This window comes from Thamnophis sirtalis, unplaced genomic scaffold (genome assembly GCF_051295495.1).
Source record: "Thamnophis sirtalis isolate CommonGarterSnake01/CBP01778 unplaced genomic scaffold, rThaSir2_p1.2 scaffold_3, whole genome shotgun sequence".
In the NCBI taxonomy this organism is placed as follows: Eukaryota; Metazoa; Chordata; class Lepidosauria; order Squamata; family Natricidae; genus Thamnophis; species Thamnophis sirtalis.
The window spans coordinates 1,750,415-1,776,695 of NW_028261383.1; the positions used below are offsets into that span (position 1 = coordinate 1,750,415).

Below are 26,281 nucleotides of genomic sequence, written 5' to 3' on the forward strand. Positions count from 1 at the left end.
CTGCCCTCCCCCCCCCTGAACACCACCCCCAACCTCCTCCTCCCCCCCCCCCGACTTCCTAGAACATATACAGGATATAGATCTTTAACAAAGATATTCTAAAATAAACTTAAAGAAAGTTAGTATCATCTTTCATTTGAGCTTTAACTCCTCTTTGCTAGGCTAACTCTAAACAGATTATATCATTCCTTGTTTCTTCAATCATAAACTATCTGGAATTTCTTAGTTCCATATTTATTTTGAGTATAGTCAATCCATCTTCTCCACTCCAGTTCATATCTCTCATTTGAGTGATCCTTGAGATATGCTGATATTTTAACCATCTCTGCTAGGTTTGTTACTTTTAATGTCCATTCTTGAATAGTAGGCAAATCTTCCTTCTTCCAGTATTGCGCCACCAACAGTCTTGCTGCCGTTATTAAATACAAAATCAAGTTAGTCTCTATAACAATACAATCAGTAATTATACATAACAAGAATAACTGAGGGGTAAACTTTATCCTTTTTTAAAGAACATTTTGCATAATCCACCATATTTTTATCCACCTTTTTACAAGTCCACCGTATATGATAATATGTAGCATCAAGACAATCAAATCTCTAGCATTTAGGTTGTAAATTTGGATACATACAGGCCAGTTTTTTAGGATCTAAATGCCATCTATAAAACATCTTGTAAAATTGTAAAAGTTTTCTCACAAATTCTGGGCTTGTGATTTCTTACCCATATCTTTTCCCATGTATCCAACATTATTGGTTCTTCATAAATTTTTGCCCACTTTATGATACAGTCTTTGACTAATTCTGTTTCAGAATCCATTTCTATTAATACATTATATTAATATATATAATATATAATCTATATATATAGGGGGGTTGAATGGAGCACTTCCCAAACACAGCTTTCTCACCTCTCTTCCTATGCCCGGAGGAGAGGTAATGAAACTGTCAAACAGTTGATGGATGCTATTTAGACAGCTTAAGGCAGCCGAGGGTCCGGAGCTGTTAAAAATGAAACAACTCCCCACAGACAACGCCCAAACCAGAAGTCAGTTTAGGGTTCATCTCAATGAAGGGCGAATGTGGCGCTGGCACATCAACCAGCTCTGACGGCGAGCAACCAGCGCAGCAGAACAACAACCAGGGCAGGCCCAACCCTGTGAGTTTTCCCCATTTTACAATCTTTCTTCCCACACTTGTTAAGTGAAACACTGCAGTTGTATAGCTAGTCTCATGGTTGTTAAGTGAATCTGACATCACCCTTCAGTTTGCTTGTCAAAAGGTCGCAAAAGGGGATCAGGTGACCCTGGGACACTGCAACCGTCATAAATGTGAGTCAGTGGTCAAGCATCTGAATTTTGATCACATGACCATGGGGTTGCTGAGACATGGTCATAAGTCACTTTTTTCAGTGCCACTGTAACTTTGAATGGACACTAAATGAACCCTCCCTTTGCTTTTCATCCATTTTCCATTTTCTTTTCAAATACTTAGAATCCAAGGGCTAGAAGGGACCTACCACAGAATAACAGAGGCGCAGGCTTCTAGTCCCACCTTCCCTGCGCAAGGCAGGAGTCCTTATACGGTTCCTGACAATTTCACATTAGATATTTCCACGATCACATCAGATTTTCATTTTCATGACTTAGAATTAATTTGTTTTAAAAATTATAAAAACATTTAACTTAGCAAAGAAAATTTCCAAGGAGGCAATTTTAATGGACAAATTCCAGGAGGCAAGACGCTCCAATTGGCAAGGAGAAGTATTCTCATGTTACTCACACCTGCAAGGTTTTCCTCCTGTGTGGATTTTTCATGTGCATCTGAAGATCTGATGATCAGATAAAAAAACTTTGCCACATTCAGAGCCCTGATACATCACACTTCAAGCATTTAAACTGCATCTTTTGCTATATGGATTAGAGTTTGATTTTTAAGGTACGATTGACAAGAAAATGCTTTCCCACGATCTAAGAGTTTCTAATTTTTCTCCCCTTTATGATCTCTTATTTGGCTTCTAAGGGTTAAACAACTATGAAAAACTGTTCTACCATCAGGGCCTATTAGGGCTTTTCCCATGTCATTTTTCTCATGTCTCCCTTTTGAACAAAACATTACCACATTCTGCATCTCTATGGCTTCACTCGTGAATGGATCTTTTGATGCCTCACAAGGTGTTGTTTTCGGGAAAAACCTTTCCCACACTCCACACATAGGTATGGCTTCTCCCCCGTGTGGATTCTCATATGAACCCGAAGCAGTGTTGCTGTGAGAAAACTTTTCCCACACTCCCCACATTTATAGGGCCTCTCTCCTGTGTGCCCCTTCTGATGTCTCCGAAGTTCAGCAGCCTCCACAAATGTTTTCTCACATTCTGAGCATTGATAGGGTCTGTCTTTAGTGTGACGTCTCTGATGTCGAATTAGGTCTGACTTGTAGCGAAAACACCGCCCACATTCTGGGCACTTTTCATTTTTCGGCACAGGCTTGGAAGGCTTCACTTCTTTGTGAATCCTCTCATGTTTTCTAAGATAATGTTTGCAAAGAAAAGATTTCTCACACTCTGGACATTTATATTGCTTGTCTAAGTGGATTCTCTGATGCACCCAAAGTGTACTTTTCCGGGTAAAAGTTTTCTCACACACTGAGCACTTGTGGCATTTCTCACCCGTGTGGGTTTGGCAGTGAATTCTAAGAGATGATGAAGAAGCAAATGTTTTCCCACATTCTAAACATTTGAACTTTTTTTCCCCTCTGTGAACGTTCTCATGCCTTCTGAGGAATTGTATTGTACGGAAAAATGTTCCACACTCGATGCACATATAGGGCTTCACACCTGTATGGATACTCTGATGTTCAAAAAGATGTGACTTTGTAAAAAAACATTTATCACAATCATTACATTTATATAGTTTTTCTCCACAGTGCCTTCTTTGGGGTTTCCGAAGTTCAGAAGAACCCACAAATCTTTTCTCAGATTTTGGGCATTTATAGGGTGTATCCCCAGTGTGAAGTTTCTGATGTCGAATTAGGTGTCCCTTCTGAACAAAACATCTCCCACAGTCTGGGCATGGATGGGGTCTTTCTCCAGTGTGAATTTTCTGATGTCTGATTAGACATGATTTATAGCCAAACCATCTCCCACATTCTGGGCATTGATGGGTTCTTTCTCCGGTGTGAACTCGCTGATGTCGAATTAGCTGTGACTTTGTGCTAAAACATCTCCCACATTCTGGGCACTTTTCATTTTTCCGCACAGGCTTGGAAGGCTCCTCTCCTTTGTGAATCATCTCGTGTTTTCTAAGATAATATTTGCTACGGAAAGTTTTCTCACAGTCTGGGCATTTATATTGCTTGTCTAAGTGGCTTCTCTGATGCATCCAAAGTGTATCTTTACGGGTAAAAGATTTCTCACACACTGAGCACTTGTGGCAATTTTCACCCGTGTGGGTTTGGCAGTGAATTCTAAGAGATGATGAATGACCAAATGCTTTCCCACATTCTAAACATTTGAACTTTTTTCCCCCTCTGTGAACTTTCTCATGCCTTCTGAGCAATTGTATTGTATGGAAAAATGTTCCACACTCGATGCACATATAGGGCTTCACACCTGAATGGATACTCTGATGTTCAAAAAGATGTGACTTTGTAAAATAACATTTATCACAATCATTACATTTATATAGTTTTTCTCCACAGTGCGTTCTTTGGTGTCTCTGAAGTTCAAAAGAACCCACAAATCTTTTCTCACATTTTGGGCATTTATAGGGTCTATCCCCAGTGTGAAGTTTTTGATGTCGAATTAGGTGTCCCTTCTGAACAAAACATCTCCCACAGTCTGGGCATTGATGGGGTCTTTCTCCGGTGTGAATTTTCTGATGTCTGATTAGACATGATTTATCGCCAAAACATCTCCCACATTTTGGGCACTGAAAGGGTTTTTCCCCAGTGTGAATTCTCTGATGTTTCAGCAGGCACCATTTCCTGGAAAAAGATTTCCCACATTCTAGGCACGTTTTGCTTTCGTCCTTTGTGTGTGTTTTATTATGTTTGCAAAGAGATGAGCTCTTAGTGAAACACTTCCCACATTCTAGGCATTTATAAGGACTCTGCGCTGTGTGAATTTTCTCATGTCTTCTAAACAATTGTTTATAATGGAAAGATTTCCCACAATCCAGACATTGATAAGGTTTCCCTCTAGTGTGGATTTGCTGATGTTTAAGCAACTGGGAGGTTTGAGGAAAGCACAGCCCACATTGCACACACTTGCAGGGCTTCTCTTCAGTTGGGCTGTTCTGAGGCCTAGAGAGATGCCGTCTCTCAGGAAATCTTCCCCAGCGCTTCCAGGACTCCTGAGATCTCTTTCCCTGGTGGATTCGCTGATGGGCTCCAAGGTCCGAGCCTTTAGCAAAACGCTCCCTGCACTCTCCGCATTTGTAAGGCTTCAGTCCTGGGTGGCTCCGGAGATGTTTGGCAAAGCTCCACACTCCAGGAAAGGATTTCCCACAAAGGAAACACAGGTGGGATCCATTCCCCGTGTGCAGCTTCCGGTGGATCAAAAGGAGGGAATGGTAAGCAAAGGATTTCCCACAATCGGAGCATTTGGAGAGTCTCCCCTGATTCCTCTGGGGGGACCTTTGGCCAAAGTGTTCCCCCCTCTGCATAGTCTCCAGGGGCTGCTCACTTCGAGGGATTTCTATTGGAGGAAATTTGAACAAGCAGAACTTTGGCCAAAAGGTTGGACGATGGGCAGGAGGAGGGAGGGGCTCTAGCATGAGTCCAAAAGCTGAGAAGACGAAACCTCTGGTCCTGGTGACTGACCCAGATTGGATCCTGCAAGTAGGTTTTCCTGGTGGCACCTGCAGGATGAAGAAAAAAGAAGTGAAGTAGAGAGGAAGATTTATTTTCTTCAGCTCTCCAAATAGCCCAAACAATAGCTGGGACACTTCCTATATGAACACTGGTGGGGTCCTCAAAGCCTCTATTCCCCCCACCCACCCCAGAATGAAAGCCATGCTGGGATGCCCCCTGTGGAGCTGACCTCCCCTCCCCTTTTCTTCATATGATGAGGGGGATGGCTGACAGAATCCCTGTTGCCCCCCATTTGCCTGCCTGAACTGGGGATGAACCCTGCCTTTTCCTTTTGCTCGCTTTGGGTGTGGGAGATGATTCTATATGATGTGAGAGAAACTGCAAAGACCCCTCATAGGATTTATATGTTCCAAGTAGAGCTAATTGTGTACAGAGTACAATCCATGTAGGTATTCATAGACCCTGTTCTTTGGGCCAGCACAGATTGAATATGTCTCCCAGCTAGAATGGCTTCCTATTGTTGCTTTATAGTTAAGGGAGGATGCAAATACATTGATTGGGGCCAGCAATGCAGTTTGAACACAACAGGGAACAAACAACTCCCATTTAAAAAAATTGACCCTAGAATATATGGACCTAAAGAGGAAGACCGATGGAAGCCTATAACTTTTAGAAGGAAACAACAACCGAGAGCAAATCCCCTTCTATGTATCCCTCTCCACTCCAAGGAATCAATTGCTGTCGTGTTCTCCCCCTGGAAGGAAATATGCAGCCACCCACAAAAGAGCAATAGTTCCTTAAAAAGAGGCAAAATCCAGCGTTTCTACAACAGGAAGAAAATATCCCGGCATTTCATAGGGAAAGAAAGCGAGTTTCAGTGACAGGTGATTCAATTCTTAGGGAAACAGAAACTATAGACTGCAGAGGAGATAGTCCTTCTAGGCAGGCATGTTCTCTCCCTGAAGCAAAAATTAAGGATTTAACAGAAATAAACCTATGGAGTACCAACCTTTCTTGTCCTGCACCTGGAGATCAATAAGACAACAATGAATCTGAAATGAACCAATGTGATTCCATTTTCAAGAAAGGGAGGGAAAAAAGAGACCCTGGAAACTACAAACGATTCAGCCCAACATCAATATCTGGGAAGATCCTGGAAAGAATAATAAAAACACAGATCTTCGAACCTCTAGAGACAAAGTTATAAATAAAAGCTAGCATGGGTTTGTTAAAACAGATCATGCCAATTTCCTTATTTGACGAGAATGGTTAGTCTGGACTAGAAAAAAAGGGATATGTAAGAAGGAAGGAAGAATGAAAGTTGGAGGGGGTTGAAAGAGGGTGTATGGTGGGCCAAGGAGGTATATTGGGCTTGTATTGTAGGGGGCATTTTCTATATAAGTGAGGGCTGTGTTTATTATTCAATGTTATATGCCCCGGTTATGCACAGTAAACATGTGATTGTATAGAATGGAATGGAAATAAAAGAAAACGGTGAACAACGGAAAAAAAAAAGAATGGTTAGTCTGGACTAGAAAAGAAGGTTTGGGGGTGACATGATAGCAGTATTCTAGTATTTGAGAGAATGAAGAGGAGGTCAGCCTATTCTCCGAGCACCAGAAGGCAGGACGAGAAATATTGGATGGAAGCTAACCAAGGAGAGGAGCAAGCTGGAATTAAGGAAAAACTTCCTAACAGGGGGGGACAATTAATCAGTGGAGCAACTGGTTTGCAGAGGTTGTGGCTGCTACAACACTGGAGTCTTTTAAGAAAAGAATGGACAGCCACTGGTCCAAAATGGTATAGGGACTCCTGTTTGAGCAGGGGGCTGGACTGGAAGACCTCCGGGGGTCCCTTGCCGCCCTATTCTGATGGATAAAACCCACCAACAAGGGGCTGCCACATCCCACCCTCCTTTAGAGCAAAACTGGGAAAATATTTTTTTCAGATTCTACTCAGCTTTCTAGAAACAAATGTAAACAATTAAAACAGTAGAAGAAAAGCAAACAATATTTATTCGCTATCATTTAAATAAAGGCAAAAAACAAAAGTGGATCTTTTCTCCGTGGGAAAACATTCATCTCAATTCAAACAATTTGAACCTTTTTCTTCCCCTAAAGAAAAACCCTCCACCCTCCCATTGAAGAGAGAAGGGTGGGTATTTCTTTCGTTCACCCAATAATCCCCATCCTCTTAAGTCCTTCAAGGAAAAGCTCTTTTTCCTCTGTGGTCCGAGGCTTCCCCCCTTTGCCCAAGAAAAGAGCACAGATGTTTAATAAACTTAGGAAAGTGAAGGCAGACATAACCCGTATACAGGAAGTGCACATTAAAAGGGAACATATTAACTTACGGGAAAACACAAAATGTGGAAAATTATATACAGCACTGGTAGACAAGAAAAAAGAGGGACAGCAACCTAGGTAAAAGAAAAAATAAAGTCCAAATTAGCCTACTCCAACGAAGAAGGCAGGATTCTAATGATTGAATTAGAAACAACACAAAAACCGACCTTATTAATAGTGATATATGCACCAAATCAGAAACAAGAGGAATTTTATAGGAAATTGCACAATAAAATGAATGAATTAGATTATGAAAATATGTGCTTAATTGGGGATCATAACGCAATAGTGGATAAAACGATGAACTATGAAATTAAAAAAAGAAAAGATGAAAAAAACGGATACCTAAATCCTTTTCCGAGATGGCCACGGAATATAAACTATACAATATTTGGAGAGAAATGCACAAAAGAAAAAAAGCAGTATACCTTCTATTCGAACCCGCATCAGTCTTGGTCGAGAATAGATATGGCCTGGACATCATTTGGACTATGTAACCAAATAGAGGAAATCAAAATTGAAACAAATAAGTGGGCAGATAAAATTAAAATGGAAAGGCCAAAAAAGAAGAAAAAGATGGATGATGAACCCAGATATCATAAAAGAAACAGAATACATTCAAATGCTAGAGAAAGAATTAAAATTATTTCTTAGAATGAACAAAATAGAAGACACCTCAATGCAAAATCTCTGGGATACCATGAAAGCATACATAAGAGGCCTCACGATCGCCTATATAGCAAGAAAAAACAGAAAACAAAAAGATCAACCAGGACGTACGCAAAAAGAACTTAGTGAAGCTGAAGCTGAATTACAGAAAGACCCAAAGAATAAAATTAATGGCAGGAAGAATTAAACAAGTGCTAAATGAATGAATACATTCAGATCAAAACGAATTTTTACATCACAGACACATTAAAAATAATATGAGAGTCAACTAAGTATATTAGAATATTATGAGGTGCATCTGGAAAAGCAATTGGTACTCGTTTTTCTTGATGCACAAAAAACATTCGACAATGTAATCTGGAAGTTTATAACAACTCAATTTGATAGGATGAAATTTGGAGAAAAATTTATAAAAATGATAGAAAAACTACATAATACTCAGACAGCCAAAGTTCTGATGAATGGAGACCTAACAGATAAGAATGAAATAAAAAAGGGAGTTAGACAGGGATGCCCCTCTCTCCTTTGCTGTTTATATTAACTTTGGAAATATTGTTAAATGAAAGTAGGAAGGGCCAGGGAATAAAAGGTTTAAGACTTAAAAATGAAGAATATAAGACCCAAGCTTACGCTGATGATTTAGTATTTGTTTTAGAGGATCCATTAGAATCTTGTCTGAAATTAATTCAAAAATTAGAAGAATATGGGGAGGTGGCAGGATTAAAAATTAATAAAAGCAAAACAAAAATGAAAACTAAGAATATGACAAAAAAGCAAGAAGAGGAATTGGAATTAGCGACTACAAGGCAAACAATTAAGAAAGTGAAATACTTGGGGGTTTGGATGTCGGCAAAGTGTTCTACAATTAAAGATGATAATTATAATAAACTAATGACACAAAGAAAGAATTAAAAAGTTGGAAAAGTATTCAATTATCACTCATAGCCACAGTTAAAATGAATATTTTACCTAGAATTTTATTTTTGTTGCAAGCCGCACCTATAAATCCTGGTAAAACTTTCTTCCAGGAATTAAACAAACTAACATCCGGGTTCATTTGGCAAGGCCAAAAAGCGAGGATTAAACTAAAGTCAATGCAAGATAACAAGGAGAGAGGAGGCTTAGCATTACCAGACTGGGAATCATATGCACAAACAGTAACACTAACATGCTTGAAGGACTGGATGGAGTTAAAAAATAAAAGAATCTTGACCTTAGAAGGCCACAATCTGCAGGTAGGTTGGCACACGTTCCTATGGGATGGTAAAAACAAAACACTCAAATACTTTCAAAAACATCTAATTAGAAACGCTTTATTGCAAAACTGGCTCAAAATTTTAAAAAAACCACTATGTGAAAATCCAGAATTGGCTATCCCCGACAGAAAGGATGTCGCACACAAATTTTACAGATATGAGTAAAGTTATAAGATACAGAGACTTAATTAATGGACAGGGAAATTTAAAACCAATCGAATTGGTAGAACAAAAGATGAAAGCTGACTGGCTTACTTGAAAATTAAAGGTAAACACAAAAACGATACTAAATTATACGACAACCAAATGGAACCACACGAATTAGACAAAATAATTCAAAGTACAGAAAGAAAGATGATAGGGAAAATATATAAATTTCTTCTGAAATATAAAATGAAAGAAGAAATAATGAAGGAACAAATGGTAAGATGGGCCCAGAAGTTTGGCTACAATATTGAATTAGATAAATGGGGAAAGGTTAGCAAAAATCTCAGCAAGAATATCACCAAAATGTTGGAAATGTGAAATAGCACATGGGACATATAATCACATATGGTGGACGTGTGAGGAAGCCAAAAAGTATGGGAAAAAGATTAAAAATTGGTTAGAATCGATAACAGGACTCAAAATTGATTGGAAACCAGAAGTATTTTTATTAGGAACAATGACAACCAAATATAAAAAAGAAGTCCAGTATTTAATTCTAAACATAATTATGGAGGTGAGAATTGCCTTTGCTCAGAAATGGACAAATAAATTGATACCAAGTGAAGACGAAATAATAAGAAAGGTTATGGTCTGTGCCAAAATGGACAAATTAACAAAAGAAATTCAGGGAAAAGAAGGGACAGAATATTATCAGATATGGGGAAAATGGTATAGGTGGAGATAGGAAAGAAACAAAGGTCAATGAAAAAAGCCAATAAAGCCCAAAAATAGAAGTTAAGGAGGATTAACATGTACTGTATATATGCACTCAAGAGACTTTAAATTTACTAGAGGTAATCACTGAATATATCAGATCAATAAGTAAAATAACTCAAACATATTAGAAAGGGAAATAACATAAGGAGAATTGTACCGATTTGAAACTGCTATAAGAAGGAACATGAAGTTCCAATATATTGAGTAAATGTAGTTTATGTCTAAGTTTTGTTTGTGTGTATTTTGTATGTTTGAAAATATTTTTTTAAAAAGCAAAGAATATTCATTCTCTACCATTTAAATAAAGGCGAAAGAAAGTGGATCTTTTCTGCGCTGGGAAAATACTCAACTCAATTCAAGCCATTTGAACCCCTTTTCTTCCCCTAAAGAAAAACCCTCCCCCCCCCATTGAAGAGAGAAGGGCGGGTATTTCTTTCAGCCACCCAATAATCCCCCCCCTTAAACCCTTGGAGGAGAAGCCCCCTTTCCCTCCGTGGGGTGAGGCTCCCCCACCCCCCTTTGCCCAGAGGCCCCCCGTCCAGCCCCGCATCCACCCGCACCTTCCTCCTGGCACCGATTCGGGGCTACCTTCCTCCTGGCGGGGAGAAGCCCTCCTGGCAGCCCGAGGGAGAGCGGGAGCCCCACCTGCCAGGACCGGAGGCCCAGAAGTTGCACAGTCGCCCAAAATGCCGCAAGTGGGGAAAAAGGCAGGAAAACTACCCGAAATTCCGCTCCCATCCAAGGTGGAGAGGGAGGCCGAGAGCAGGCTCCTAGAGAGGATCCACGGACGCTTCTTTTCCCGCCTTTTCCGGTTCCCATTGCTCCCTTGCAGAGTGGGGGAGACGCTCTAGCCCCTCCTTCCTCTCCTCCTCCTTGATCAGCTGCAGTTGCGGGGTCCGGCAAGCGCCGCTTCTCCCTCGGAGGACGCTGGGCGAGAGCCGCCGCTTTCCCAGCCGGGCGGAGTCCAGAGGGGCCCGGATCCTTTCCCTCCCTTCTCTCCCCCCTCCCCCTCCCCAGGATTGGGAAGAGTCGGCCGCGGATCCCCGCTCCCTCCTTCCCCCGAAGTTTGGGGTGGACTTGGAGGCGGGACCGGGCGCTGGGATCCCCCATCCGGCACCTGGCAAGGCTGAGACGGCTGGGGAGGATGGGCTCCGTAGTAGAAGCTCGTGGCTTCCGCAGGGACACAGACCGACATTAAACGAGGATTCCCTTCCAGCCCTGGAAGTCAGCCAAGCCCTCCATCCATTCATTGCCCGCCGGCCGGTCTCCCTGCACCAGAGGCGGCCCCGTGGAAGTGGAAGGAAGGAACCCCCCTCTTCCTCCTCCCACCAGGTGCAAAGGGCGAAAGTTTAATTCCCTGCCTTTCATCCCTTCCCAAGGAGCTCCGTCTCCACTCGGGGGCGCCTCTTCCCGGGTGGGTTGTGGGGAAATGCGGCATCGAAACTGCAAGAGGATGAGACACGTGGATCAGAGGTTGGATGTGATGCTTTTGCCAATTGTAGAAAATGGGCAACATGTTTCCCTTATTGTGCATCTCTGGGCATCAGGAAAGAACATCCCGTGAGCTTTGCTTTCATCGTGGTTTGCCCCGTGTGCCTCTTCTGGTGTCTCCGAAGTTCAACAGACTCCACAAATCATTTCTCACATTCTGGGCATTGATGGTCACATTCTGGGCATTGATGGGAGTGACTGGTGGGTGTGTAACACTTTCCAAACCACAGGTGTGAAAGCTGACAAGAGTAACAGATTTGGAAGGGAACCTGGAGGTCCTCAAACTCAACACTCCCCTCCCCCCCAGCAAGAGATCCTATGCTCATGATGGTGAACCTGTGGCAACCGATTTCGCCGGCCCTGGGCTCCACGAAAGCCCTGCGTGCATGCATGGAACTGCAGGAGGGGGAGGTGTCACAGGTGATCCACTATTGAACACTGTTCCACCATCAGGGCATAGTGGGGATTTCCCCATTTCATTTTTCTGATGTGTCGCTTTTGAGCAAAACTTGATCACACCCTATGCCAGTGGTGGGTTTCTATCAGTTCGCACAATTTCCCCCGAACCAGTAGCTCTCCTGTCAAGCAGAGAGCAAACCGGCTCTGTTGCTTTGAAAGTGGGCCCACCCACTTTAATCAAAATTTTCATTAAATGTTGTAAAGATATCTGCTTGAATGTAAACTTGAGGAAGAACATGTTAAGGAAACTGTTGTGGCCCAGCACGATATGGTTCAGCTGCTGATGGACTTGGATAGCGAGGAACCATATGAGTCTGCCATGGTGATGTGGAGGACCCTGGGCAAGGTTCAGACTCAGAGCAGGGGCCAGAGTGGCTGGTTGGCCACCAGGAGGCGCCTGAGGCATGGAGCAGTGGGGGGGATCAAAGGAAGTTTGTCCCTAATGCTAGATTGAGAAGGGCTGAGAAACGGAAGCAGCAACTCCATAGGCAGACTCTCAAAAGATGATTAAGCACAGGTGGTTGTTGATTGACCCCTCCCAAGAGAGATTATAGATGAGGTATTGGGAGGGGACATTTGCAGGAAACAACTGTTTGAATTAGTAGTCAATAAAATCTGTCCGTCTATTCTAGCCATGTTTGTTCATTTGGATTATCTACGTTGCTTCGTTCAAATTATCTGGGTTTCTGCAAAGCTACTGTATCCGACGTGAGTTGCCTAGGCCCTCAGCCAAAGGACACTCCGCACATTTATAGGGCCTCCTTCCTGCCCCTCCTGATGTCTCCATAGTTCAGAAGAATCCACAATCCCAGTAGGGCAATGCCCCATTCTGGGCATTGATAGAGTCTCTCTCGGGTGTGAAGCCTCTGATGTTTAAATTAGGTGTGACTTTTTATCAAAACATCTCCACATTCTTTTGTCATCACCTTGACTTCTCCGTGTTCCTGTTCGAAGAACTCTCAATTTATTATCTAGAGGTAGTCCTCTACTTACGACCACCATTGAACCCAGAATTTCTGTTGTCAAGTAAAACACTTAAGTGAGTTTTCCCCATTTTACAACCATTCTTCCCACACTTGTTAAGTGAAACACTGATGTTGTATAGCTAGTCTTATGGTTATTAAGTGAATCTAACTTCATCCTTCACTTTGCTTGTCAAAAGGTCGCAAAAGGGGATCAGATGACCTTGGGACACTGCAACCGTCATAAATGTGAATCAGTGGTCAAGCATCTGAATTTTAATCACATGACCATGGGGTTGCTGAGACGTGGTCATAAGTCACTTTTTTCAGTGCCACTGTAACTTTGAATGGACACTAAATGAACCCTCCTTTTGCTTTTCATCCATTTTCCATTTTCTTTTCAAATACTTAGAATCAAAGGGCTAGAAGGGACCTACCACAGAATAACAGAGGCGCAGGCTTCTAGTCCCACCTTCCCTGCGCAAGGCAGGAGTCCTTATACGGTTCCTGACAATTTCACATTAGATATTAGGTTTCCACGATCTCATCAGATTTTCATTTTCATGTCTTAGAAATAATTTGTTTTAAAAAATATAACAACATTTAACTTAGCAAAGAAAATTTCCAAGGAGGCAATTTTAATGGACAAACTTCAGGAGGCAAGGCGCTCCAATTGGCAAGGAGAAGTATTCTCATGTTACTCACACCTGCAAGGTTTTCCTCCTGTGTGGATTTTTCATATGCATCTGAAGATAAAAATCTTTGCCACATTCTAAGCCCTGATAAAATTTTCTCTCCAATAAGAATTCACTGATGCTGAAAGAGTAGTTTTCCAAGGAAATCATTCATCACACTTCAAACGTTTAAAGTGCATCTTTCCGATATAGAGTGTAATTTTTAAGGGACCATTGAAAAGAAAATGCTCTCCTACGATCTGAGAGTTTCTAATTTTTCTCCTTTTTATGATCTCTTATATGGCTCCTAAGGGTTGAACAACCATGAAAAACTGTTCTACCATCAGGGCCTATTAGGGCTTTTCCCATGTCATTTTTCTCATGTCTCCCTTTTGAGCAAAACATTACCACACTCTGTGCATCTCTATGGCTTCACTCGTGAATGGACCTTTTGATGCCTCCTAAGGTGTTGTTTTTGGGAAAAACCTTTCCCACACGCCACACATTTATAAGGCCTCTCTCCTGTGTGCCTCTTCTGATGTCTCCGAAGTCCAGCAGAATCCACAAAACCTTTCTCACATTCTGAGCATTGATAGGGTTTGTCTCCAGTGTGAAGTTTTTGATGTCGAATTAGGTGTTCCTTCCGAACAAAACATCTCCCACAGTCTGGGCATTGATAGGGTCTTTCTCCGGTGTGAATTCTCTGATGTTTCAGCAGGCATGATTTGCTGGTAAAACATCTCCCACATTCTGAGCATTGATGGGGTCTTTCTCCGGAGTGAACTCTCCGATGTTGATTTAGCTGTGACTTTGTGTTAAAACATCTCCCACATTCTGGGCACTTTTCATTTTTCTGCACAGGCTTGGAAGGCTTCTCTCCTTTGTGAATCCTCTCGTGTTTTCTAAGATAATATTTGCAACGGAAAGTTTTCTCACACTCTGGACATTTATATTGCTTTTCTAAGTGGCTTATCTGATGCATCCGAAGTGTACTTTTCCGGGTAAAAGATTTCTCACAGACTGGACATTTATATTGCTTCTCTAAGTGGCTTTTCTGATGCATCCAAAGTGTATTTTTCCGGGTAAAAGATTTCTCACAAACTGAGCACTTGTGGCATTTCTCACCAGTGTGGGTTTGGCAGTGAATTCTAAAGGATGATGCATAAGCAAATGTTTTCCCACATTCTAAACATTTGAACTTTTTTTCCCCTCTGTGAACATTCACATGACTTCTGAGGATTTGTATTGTACGGAAAAATGTTCCACACTCGATGCACATATAGGGCTTCACCCCTGTATGGATACTTTGATGTTCCAAAAGATGTGACTTTGTAAAAAAACATTTGTCACATTTTGGGCATTTATAGGGTCTATCCCCAGTGTGAAATCTCTGATGTCGAATTAGACTTGACTTTACACCAAAACATCTCCCACATTCTTGGCATTTGTGGGGTTTTTCCCCAGTGTGAATTCTCTGATGTTTCAGCAGGCATGATTTGGTGGAAAAAGATTTCCCACATTCTAGGCACGTTTTGTTTTCGTCCTTTGTGTGTGTTTTATTATGTTTGCAAAGAGATGAGCTCTTATTGAAACACTTCCCACATTCTAGGCATTTATAACGACTATCCGCTGTGTGAATTTTCTCATGTCTTCTAAACAATTGTTTATAACGGAAAGATTTCCCACACTCCAGAAATTGATAAGGTTTCCCTCCGGTGTGGATTTGCTGATGATTAAGCAGCTGCGAGGTTTGAGGAAAGCATAGCCCACATTTCAGACACTTGCAGGGCTTCTCTTCAGTTGGGCTCTTCTGAGGCCTAGAGAAATGCCATCTCTCAGGAAATCTTCCCCAGCGCTTCCAGGACTCCTGAGGTCTCTTTCCCTGGTGGATTCGCTGATGGGCTCCAAGGTCCGAGCCTTTAGCAAAACGCTCCCTGCACTCTCCGCATTTGTAAGGCTTCAGTCCAGGGTGGCTCCGGAGATGTTTGGCAAAGCAACACACTCCAGGAAAGGATTTCCCACAAAGGAAACACAGGTGGGATCCATTCCCCGTGTGCAGCTTCCGGTGGATCAAAAGGAGGGACCGGTAAGCAAAGGATTTCCCACAATCGGAGCATTTGGAGAGTCTCCCCTGATTCCTCTGGGGGGACCTTTGGCCAAAGTGTTCCCCCCTCTGCATAGTCTCCAGGTGCTGCTCACTTTCAGGGATTTCTATCGGAGGAAATTCGAAGAAGCAGAACTTTGGCCAATAGGTTGGACGATGGGCAGGAGGAGGGGATCCACTCCAGCATGAGTCCGAAAGCTGAGAAGACAAAACCTGACCCAGATTGAATCCTGCAAGCAGAACTTTGGGCAAAGGTTTTCCTGGTTGCACCTGCAGGATGAAGTGAAACAGAGAGGAAGATTTATTTTCTTCAGCTCTCCAAATAGCCCAAACAATAGCGGTGAGACCCCCTATATGAACACTGGAGGGCCCACCAAAGCCTATATTCCATCCCCCCAGGATCAAAGCCATGCTGGGATGCCCCCTGTGGAGCTGACCTCCCCTCCCCTTTTCTTCGTATGATGAGAGAGATGGCTGACAGAGTCCCTGTTGCCCCCCATTTCCCTGCCTGAACTGGAGATGAACCCTGCCTTTTCCTTTTGCTCGCTTTGGGTGTGGGAGATGATTCTATATGATGGGAGAGAAATTGCAAAGACCCCTCATAGGATTTATATGTTCCAAGTAGAGCTAATTGTGTACAGAGTACAATCCATGTAGGTATTCATAGACCCTGTTCTTTGGGCCAGCACAGATTGAAGATGTCTCCCACCTAGAATGGCTTCCTATTGTTGCTTTATAGTTAAGGGACGATGCAAATACATTGATTGGGGCCAGCAATGCAGTTTGAACATAACAGGGAACAAACAATTCCCATTTTAAAAAATTGACCCTAGAATATATGGACCTAAAGAGGAAGACCGATGGAAGCCTATCACTTTCAGAAGGAAACAACAACCGAGAGCAAATCCCCTTCTATGTATCCTCCTCCACTCCAAGGAAGCCCCTCTGGAACTGAACAATCGCTGTCATGTTCTCCCCCTGGAAAAAAATATGAAGCCACCCACAAAAGAGCAATAGTTTTTTAAAAGGAGGCAAAATCTAGCATTTCTACAACAGGGAAAAAATATTCCAGCATTTCTTAGAGAAAGAAAGCAAGTTTTATTTTTAGTTTGAAGTTTTATTTTATTTATATGCCGCCCTATTCCCTGTCGGTGACAGGTGATTCAATTCATAGGGGAACAGAAACTATAGTCGATCTAGGCAGGTATGTTATCTCCCTGAAGCAAAAATCAAAGATGTAAGAGAAATAATCAAACCCATGGAGTAATACCCTTTTTTTCTACTGCACATGGAGACCAATAAAACAACAATGAATCTGAAAAGAGCAGATTATGGTTCCCATTTTCAAGAAAAGGGGGTGGGAGACCCTGGAAACTACAAACCAATCAGCCCAACATCAATATCTGGGAAGATACTGGAAAAGAATTTAAAAAATCTGATCTGCAAACATCTAGAGAAAAAAAAAGTTATAATTAAAAGCTATTATGGGTTTGTTAAAAAGAGATCATGCCAAACCAATCTTATTTCCTTCTTTGAAAAGAATAGTGAGTCTAGACTAGAAAAGAAGAATTGGAGGTGACATGATAGCTATTCCAGTATTTGAGGGGCTGCCACAATGAAGAGGAGGTCAGCCTATTCTCCAAAGGACCAGAGGGCAGGAGGAGAAACAGTGGATGGAAAGGCGGGGGGTGGGGGGACGGACCCAGAAACTACAAACCATTCAAGGAGAGAAGCAAGCTGGAATTAAGGAAAAATTTCCTAACAGGGAGGACAATTAATCAGTGGAGCAACTGGTTTGCAGAGGTCGTGGCTGCTACTACACTGGAGTCTTTTAGGAAAAGAATGGACAGCCACCGGTCCGAAATGGTATAGGGACTCCTGCTTGAGCAGGGGGCTGGACTAGAAGACCTCCGGGGGGGGGTCCCTTCCCGCCCTATTCTGATGGACAAAACCCACAACTGACACATCCTTTCAAAACAAAACTGGGCAAAGAATGGTGTTTTTTTTTTCAGATTCTACCCAGCTTTGCAGAAACAAAACAATTAAAACACTAGGATAAAAGCAAAGAATATTCATTCTCTTCCATTGAGATGAAGCCGAAAGAAAGCGGATCTTTTCTGCCTTGGGAAAACATTCAACTCAATTCAAGCCATTTGAACCCTTTTTCTTCCCCTAAAGAAAAACCCCTCACCCCCCATTGAAGAGAGAAGGGCGGGTATTTCTTTCAGCCACCCAATAATCCCCCCCCTTAAACCCTTGGAGGAGAAGCCCCCTTTCCCTCCGTGGGTCGAGGCTCCCCCCCCCTTTGCCAAGAGGCTCCCTGTCCAGCCCTGCATCCACCCGAAGCTTCCTCCTGGCACCGACTCGGGGCTACCTTCCTCCTGGCGGGGAGAAGCCCTCCTGGCAGCCCGAGGGAGAGCGGGAGCCCCACCTGCTCAGAGCGGAGCCCAGGAGCAGCCTTGCCGGATGCCCAGGAGTTGCACAGCCGCCCAAAATGCCGCAAGTGGGCAAACCCCAGGGAGGGAGGAAGAACGAGAGGTGATTCCTAGAGAGGCCCCTAGAAAGCCTCTCCCCGCCTTTTCCGTCTCCTTTTTCCTTCCTGGGAGAATGGAGGGGGGAGACGCTCTGGCCCCTCCTTCCTCTCCTCCCCCGGTATCAGTTGCTGTTTCGGGGTCCGGCAAGCGACTTTTCCCCTTCGGAGGACGCTGGGCGAGAGCCGCCTCTTTCCTGGCCGGGCGAAGGCGAGTCTTTTAAGCGGGAGGTAGAAAGTCAGAGAGACAGTCACAGGACCCCAGCAACTGTCTTCCCCAGCCGACTTGGCCGGGGATGATGGGCGAGGCTGTATCCCAGAGCTGGGGTCAGCAGGAGGGTGTTTGGCGGCTCTTTCCAAGCTGCCGCCTTCCCACTTGGGGCGAGTTCCCACGACGGCTAAACGAAACCCGGGTTGGGGCGCCCTCCCCTTCCCGGGTGCACGTCGGAAGGGCCGATCTAGTGCGCAACGCACCCCGTCCTTGCTTCTCCGTTAAGGAGTTTGTGTCCAAGTTTGGTCTGGGATGTTTTTTGGGGGGACTGTTACATTTTTCTTGGGGCGAGGACTAAGGAAGTGGCATCTGTATTGGGTCCTCGGGGGTCTGTTGTTGACAAATGGCTTGCCAGTTGCAACCCATCCACCCCCGAAATAGACCTAGTCCTCACCTTACAACAATTCATTTAGTGACCGTTCAAAGTCACGGTGACGATGACCCCAGGGTCACACGATCAAAATTCCGATGCCGGGCAACCCGAACTCGTATGGATGACGGTTTGCAGTGTCCTGGGGTCATGCGATCAATGTTCGCCACCTTCGGACGAGCAAAGTTGGTTGTGGGGAATCAGATCCACCGAAAGGTTTGGTTTACTAATTTAAGAGCGGCAGGGATTCCCTTTAACAATGGCGGTAGGAAAAGTCCTAAAATGGGAGGAAGCTCATTTAACAAATGCCTCGCTTAACAACATACATTTGGGGCTCAATTGTGGTCGTAAGTCGAGGACTACCAGTATTGCTTTTTGAACAGTAGTTAAGAAGGGCAGTTTAGCACTTCCTCCTTCCATTCCCTCTCCCCACACATAGACACACCCAAACCTTGAAAATTAGTTTAGCATGAGAGCGAAAGAGATAAAAAGAAGGAAAGGAAGAGAGGAAGGAAGGAAGGAAGGAAGGAAGGAAGGAAGGAAGGAAGGAAGGAAGGAAGGAAGGAAGGAAGGTTAATCCTGAGTTCCCAAGTTGAAGGACCCAGAGGCTGGATCTCCTGAATGCCTCTTGCTTCCTAGCAGTGTTTTTCAACCTTGGAAAATTTAAGCTATTTATTTATTTATTTTTATTTTATTTACTTAGTTTGTCAAGCATGTACAAGATAACAGGTATAAGTATAAACATGGACATGAGCACATGAAATGAGTACAAACAAATGGGGACAGTGGGACAGGGACCGTAGGCACGCTGGTGCGCTTATGCACACCCCCTTTATGGAATCCCTTTAAGAATGGGGTGAGGTCCACGGTGGACAGTTTGAGGTTGAAGCCGTGGGGGTTGGAGGATGTAACAACAGAGTCAAGTAGAACATTCCAGGCATTGACCATTCTGGTGCCGAAGTCGTATTTTCTGCGGGTTACCTTGACTTTGTATCTATTGTTTGCCCGTGTATTGTTGCAGTTGAAGCTGAATTAATTGTTGACAGGTAGGACGTTGTAGCAGACAATTTTGTGTACTATGCTGAGAACAGACCATAGGCTGTAGTTCAAGGTGCTCCAAGGCCAAAATTTCGAGCCTGGTGACATAAGGGATTTTGTATTGTTGAGCGGAGGAATGGAGGACTCTTCTCGTGAAATACCTCTGGACTCGCTCAATTGTATTAATGTCCGATATACAGTATGGATTCCAGGCAAACGAGGTGGCGCAGTGGTTAAATGCAGCACTGCAGGCTACTTCAGCTGACTGCAGTTCTGCAGTTCGGCTGTTCAAATCTCACCAGCTCAGGGTTGACTCAGCCTTCCATCCTTCCGAGGTGGGTAAAATGAGGACCCGGATTGTTGTTGGGGGCAATATGCTGACTCTGTAAACCGCTTAGAAAGGGCTGAAAGCCCTATGAAGCGGTATATAAGTCTAACTGCTATTGCTAAATACCTCGCCATCCTGCTTGTTCACTCTTCCCATGTTCTCATCTCTAAGGATACCTTTCCCCGACCCTTGACAGATTTGCTTTTCATATGCAAGGATTTGTTTGCTTTTGGATAAGGGACCAATCTGCAGGGGCACTCAGATATGTACAATATATGGACTCTTGCTTGAGCTGGGGGTTGGATTAGAAGACCTCCATGGTCCCTTCCAACTCTGATGACAACATGATTAAAAAGCTAATTGTTGGCTTGTCTTTTTCCCCATTTCTCCCATCTTCTCTGTAGGGGGAAAAAAAACATCAACCTTTTGGAAAAAACAATTACTTCACTGACCAAGCCAGTTTGGGAAAGAAAAGTTTCTTCCTTGGACAAATTCACGGATTAACCAGAGGTGTTTGCAAGCGTCTCCTTTCTGCATTTAGGAGAAGAGGCAGAAGGCGATGTCCACATTGAGCGCCTTGAGTGAGGTCCAGGCGAAACGCATGTGGGAATTTTTCCCCAAGAAACTGGGAGGGGAGATGCTACAGACAGATGCGGAGTTACCCCAACACTGGCAGGACCTGATCATAACCGCAGGCTCTCTGCACTCCGGCTGGTGGGGCAGCCAGGCTCCAGAGGAGCCCACCCCCTGGGACGACCCCAAGGGTTTCCTGGCCTCCTTCGAACAAGTGGCTGAGGCCTGTCGGTGGCCCCGGAAAGAGTGGGCAGCCCGGCTTTGGCCTGCCCTCCGCGGAGAAGCCGAACAAGCTTTCAGTAACCTGGAGTCTCGAGACCGGCAGGATTACGGGAAAGTGAAAGCAGCCATCTTGCACTGGGATGCCCTGAGCCGGGAGAAGCAACGCCAGCACTTCCGGCGTTTCCGCTACCAGGAAGCCGAGGGGCCCCGCGGGGTTTACAACCGGCTCCAGGCGCTGTGCCGTCAGTGGCTGAAGGTGGAGAGGCACTCCAAGGAGCAGATCCTGGAGCTGCTGATCCTGGAACAGTTCCTGACCGTCCTGCCTCCGGAGATCCAGAGCTGGGTACGGGAGAGGGGCCCTGCTTGCTGCACCCAGGCGGTGGCCCTGGCCGAGGATTTCCTCTGGATGCAAAGAGAGTCTTTGAGATGGGAACAACAGGTAAATCCCCTGTCAGGGTTCCATATAGCATCCAAAAGTAAATCAGAGTTTTTGCATTTTCTATTGTGAGAAAATGGGAGCAGAATAATAGACAGAGTGGCAGGCCAAAGACCCAAAAGAAAAGATCCAGCCATGGGGGGCTTAAATCTGGCCTGCGGGATTGACCTGGAAAGGACCTGCCCGTGGTGCCTTTGTGTGGGCCATTTTCGGCCTCCCCGGCCTCCAGCAGCATTCTGCCAGCCCAAAACAGGTCGCGTGGAGGCCCCACGGGGCCCGTTTTCGGCCGGGACAGTGTCGCAGGAGACCGTCCAGGACGAAAACGGGGTTCAGGGGGGTGGGGGCCTTGAGTCCATTTTGGCCGGCTGGATGCTGTAGGAGGCTTCCGTCCTGTCTCCCCATCCCCACCCCCCCTGCCAGCCCGTGGAGGAGAACTACAATGCCGATCCAGCCCTCTAAGAAATCCAGTTTGACATCCCTGCCCTACAACAATGGTTCCTAACCTTTCCTGCTTGTTGGACCGGGGTGGGAGGGAGACGGGATGGTTCCATGCGCGGGGCAGAAATTTCCTGATAGTTGTTAATCAATTCTTTCCCCCATTCTTTCTTATTCCATTCCATTCTTCTTAATTGCTCATCTCCCTCAGGGTGGGGCTCTAGGCAGTGTACAATTCCATCAATAACATTAAACATTAAAATCAGAATAATTTAGGATTTAAAAAAATAAATAAATTCTAAAACCACATTCTAAACATTCCAACAGAAGACGAATTCCAAGATGGGGAGGTTAGGCTTGTTAATTAAGGGGGGGGGGAGCGAATTCCCTGTATCCCTCACGCAAGGGCGCACAGCCTTCCCTACCTGAATGTGTGGGACAGGCTGAGGTGATGGGGCAAACTCATTTCCTTGCCTTCCCTGTTCCTAAGTTGCATTTCATGTTTCGATCCTGTCTGCCATTGCAGGGGACCACAGCCGCTGTTCCCTCAGCCAAGGCAGAGCGGGACTCGTCTGACAGCGAAGGGATTTTCCCAAGGTCGTTCCTGGAGGAAGAGGAGAAAGTTGGAAATTTGTGTGGTGAGTAAAAAACAGAGATTCCTGGGTTTCCATGGAATAATCAATGAAAAATTTGGTACCTTGCTCAATAGTAGTAACTGTCAGAGGGATTTTTTAAATGGACAACCATTGAAATATGAGCCAGCAGTGAGCAGCAGCTGCCAAAAAAGCCCACACAGTTCTAGGCTGCATTAACAGAGGGATAGACTCAAGATCACGTGAAGTGTGAATACCACTTTATAATGCCTTGGTAAGGCCACACTTGGAATACTGCATTCAGTTTTGGTCACCACGATGTAGAAAAGATGTGGAGACTCTAGAAAGAGGGCAGAGAAGAGCAACAAAGATGATTAGGGGCCTGGAGACTAAAACATGAAGAACGGTTGCAGGAACTGGGTACGTCTAGTTTAATGCAAAGAAGGACTAGGGGAGACATGATAGCAGTGTTCCAATATCTCAGGGGTTGCCACAAAGAAGAGGGAGTCAAACTATTCTTCAAAGCACCTGAGGGCAGGACAAGAAGCAATGGATGGAAACTAATCAAGGAGAGAAGCAACTTAGAACTGAGGAGAAATTTCCTGACAGTTAGAACAATTAATCAGTGGAACAGTTTGCCTTCAGAAGTTGTGAATGTTCCAGCACTCACAACTTTTTAAAGAAGGTGTTGGATAACCATTTGTCTGAAGTGGTATATTTTATGTTTTCTGCCTTTTGCCCTCTTCAATCCTCTCTTTATTTCAGCAGGCGATGTCCGGCAGAACGAGAATGGCAGGAAATTTTTGAAAGTTGCCTCCGACAGAACTGAGCCACCAAAGCTGGAAGAGATGCCCTTGCTGAAGAGAACAAGGAGAAACTACCTCACGGATAAGTGTAAGAAAAGTACGGCTTCCCAAGTGGCGGGATTCCATAACGCTTCCCTCCCTGAAGAGAAACCGAACGAAAAGAGAAAATACAAGTGCAACGTTTGCGGGAAATTCTTCAGCTACAAGTCGAGCTTGAAGATCCACCTGAGAATCCACACCGGGGAGAAACCGTACAAGTGCTTGGAGTGCGGGAAGAGCTTCATCCGTAGCGACCTCCTGGCCTCCCATCAGAGGATCCACACGGGGGAGAAGCCCTACAGCTGCTCCTTTTGCAGCAAGTGCTTCTGCGACTTGTCCACATTGATCAAGCATCGGAGGATCCACACGGGGGAGAAGCCATACATCTGCGTGGAGTGCGGCAAGAGCTTCAGCCAAAAGGCGATTCTCAACTCCCACCAGAGGATTCACACGGGTGAGAAACCCCACAAATGCGGCGAGTGTGGGGACAGCTTCAGCCGGAGCACTTACCTGGCCTCCCATCAGCGAGTCCACCTGGGGGGACGGATGTGTCAAAATGCAGATTGTAGCCTCTCAGATCAGCCCAGACTGATTCAGTCCCCCATCGTTCCTGTGGAGGAGAAGACCTTTAAATGCCCCGAATACGGTCAGAAGTTGAAGCAGCATTCGCCGTGCTTGGCCCACCAGAAAATGTACGCATTGGGCAAAAGTATCAGTGTTTTTGAATGTGGAGACAAGATTCATTTGGAAGCCATGGCTTGCGAGACTTCGGAGAAGCTGAGTGTTTAGCCCGGAGGTCGACAAATCTGCGGCTCTGAAGCCGCATGTGGCTCTTTCATCCCTCTGCTGTGGCTCCCTGTCGCCGGTTAGCTGCACAATTGATAGGGCTTTTGGTTAGGACAGGTAGAGGAAAAGGGACGCCGCTCTAGGAGGAGACTCTATGTTGAGGGGACCGGACTTCCAGAATTGAACGGGGGGCTTCCGGTTATGACTTTTGTGGCTCTTTGAGTCTTTAAGGTGGCCGACCCCTGGATTAGCCCATGGGGAGGGGATTTGCTCCTCTCTTGGCGCTCGGAAAAATTTCCAATCCAATTGGCATTAAAGCAATATGGCGAATTGCCCACAGTTGTGAGGGAAGTGGTGGCAAAAGATTTCAACTATTTGTCCCTTTCAGAGAGTTGTGCACTGAGAAGCTACAAGATGTACTTCTTGGGGATAGCACTTAGCAGCAGCACTTAAGACTTATAAGACACACCTTTTTCCCTAAAAAAAGAGGATGAAAATCTGGGTGCGTCTTATACACCGAATACAGCATTTTTTCCAGAGGTGGGTTCCTACCAGTTCGCACCAGTTCGGTAGAACCGGTTCGTCAAATCTACCGAACCGGTTAGAAGAGGTTTCACCAGTAGACTCGGAAAGCAGGCCACACCTACAGAAGAGGTTCCAAAAAATTTTCCCCAACACACACACACACACACACACACACACACACACACACACACACACAGATTCACACAGACTCACACACACAGAGAGAGAGAAAGAGAAAGGAAGAAAGAAAAAAAAAAGAAAAAGAGAGAGAGATGAAAGGAAAAAAAGTAAAAATGGACAAAGAAACAAAAGGAAGGAAAGAGAGAGAGAGAGAGAGAACACATGGCCAGCAAGCCACTCCCACCAGATCACATGGCCAGCAAGCCACTCCCACAAAGGAGGCCACACCCACAGAGTAGGTTCGAAAATTTTTTGAAACCCACCACTGATTTTTTCCCTCCCGAAACCCCGCACTCTTCACCAAAATGGCTGTGTAGACTCTGTAGGAGGCTTTCAGAGTGCTCCTGGGGGTTGCAGAGGGCAGAAATGAGTAAAAAATGGGCCATTTTTTGCTCAATTTTGGCCCCACCCCATCCCGCAGCCCCAGGAGCACTCCATAAACCTCCTAAAGGCTATGCATGCAATTTTTTTGATAGAAAATGGACCTGTTTTGCGAAAAATGGGCCGTTCCCCCCCCCCCCCCCGGAGCACTCTACAAGCCTCCTAAAGGCTATTCGTGTCCCATTTTTGGAAAGTTTGCAGAGTGCAAAAAAATATTTTTTTTAATTTGATTCTTCAAAACCTTGGTGCATCTTATACTCCAGTGCGTCTTATACTCTGAAAAATATGGTATATACCGCTTCTCAGTGCTTTGCAGCTCTCTCTAAGGGGTTTACAGAGTCAGCCTATTGCCCCTCCCTCCCAACAATCCGGGTCCTCATCGTGGTTAGCTGTCGGTTTCTCGGGTTTCAGTCAAGAAGGAATGGCATCCGCTACGCACTCTTCCTTGTTGGTTGTTCCTTGTTCCGTCCTTGTTCTCAAGCCGAGAAACCACCCAAACCTGGATGACTGTTTGACGAGTCTCAAGATTGGCCCTAGCAATTATTGGATACAAATAGTCCTCAATTTATAACACTTCTTTTACTGACTGTTCGAAGTTACAACGGCACTGAAAAAGAATGACTGATGACCGAAATTCGGTCGCTTGGCAACTGACTCATATTTATGACGGTTGCAGTGTCCCCGGGTCACATGATCCCACTTTCGCGACCTTCTGGCGAGCCAAGTCAAGGGCGACGACGACCAAGATTCGCTTAATGACCTTGTTACTAACTTAACCCCGGTGACAAGGAAGGGTCCTAAATGGTGGGCAAAATTGATTGAACAATGCTCTTGCTCAGCAACAGAAATTTTGGGGTCGTAAGTCGTGCTGTCAATCTGTGGAGAATTATTTTCGAAGTATTATCTTTTTGATTAAAATAGTACAAGCGCCAACAGGCTTTTCTGTCGTTTGAAGCAGGGCCTCTGGTGTCTTTTGGACAAATGCTTTGGAATATGGGGTGGGGCGGGGGCACACAGCATGGTTGCCAAGGCAAGGGGCTGCCTACTCAGCAACCCACCCACCCACCCCAAACTA

The 26,281-nt window shown here is 44.7% G+C and overlaps 3 protein-coding genes across 5 annotated transcripts; 1 reads left to right on the plus strand and 2 right to left on the minus strand.

Moving 5' to 3' along the window:
- Positions 1–57: 57 nt before the first annotated feature.
- On the minus strand, positions 58–11,133 carry LOC148047012 (uncharacterized). Of its 2 annotated transcripts, none has more exons than XM_087711161.1 (2): positions 10,592–11,133; positions 58–4,859 (listed from the first exon to the last, which is right to left on the minus strand). In XM_087711161.1, the coding sequence occupies exons 1-2, from the start codon at positions 11,111–11,113 to the stop codon at positions 2,133–2,135; spliced, it is 3,249 nt and encodes a 1,082-aa protein (XP_087567287.1). In that variant the 5' UTR covers positions 11,114–11,133; the 3' UTR covers positions 58–2,132. The 2 variants fall into 2 exon arrangements, with proteins under 2 accessions (XP_087567287.1, XP_087567288.1); XM_087711162.1 differs by having other exon boundaries at positions 58–5,965; positions 10,592–10,666.
- A 2,403-nt stretch (positions 11,134–13,536) lies between these two features.
- Positions 13,537–18,225, minus strand: LOC148047013 (uncharacterized). Its single transcript, XM_087711192.1, has 2 exons — positions 18,125–18,225; positions 13,537–15,963 (listed from the first exon to the last, which is right to left on the minus strand). Exon 2 carries the CDS (start codon positions 15,766–15,768, stop codon positions 14,014–14,016), a length of 1,755 nt encoding a protein of 584 aa, XP_087567318.1. The 5' UTR covers positions 15,769–15,963; positions 18,125–18,225; the 3' UTR covers positions 13,537–14,013.
- A 2,415-nt stretch (positions 18,226–20,640) lies between these two features.
- Positions 20,641–26,139, plus strand: LOC106551392 (uncharacterized). 2 transcript variants are annotated; one of them, XM_087711193.1, is made up of 3 exons: positions 20,641–21,464; positions 22,423–22,534; positions 23,255–26,139. In XM_087711193.1, the coding sequence occupies exons 1-3, from the start codon at positions 20,790–20,792 to the stop codon at positions 24,121–24,123; spliced, it is 1,656 nt and encodes a 551-aa protein (XP_087567319.1). In that variant the 5' UTR covers positions 20,641–20,789; the 3' UTR covers positions 24,124–26,139. The 2 variants fall into 2 exon arrangements, with proteins under 2 accessions (XP_087567319.1, XP_087567320.1); XM_087711194.1 differs by having other exon boundaries at positions 23,258–26,139.
- The last annotated feature ends 142 nt before the right edge of the window (positions 26,140–26,281 follow it).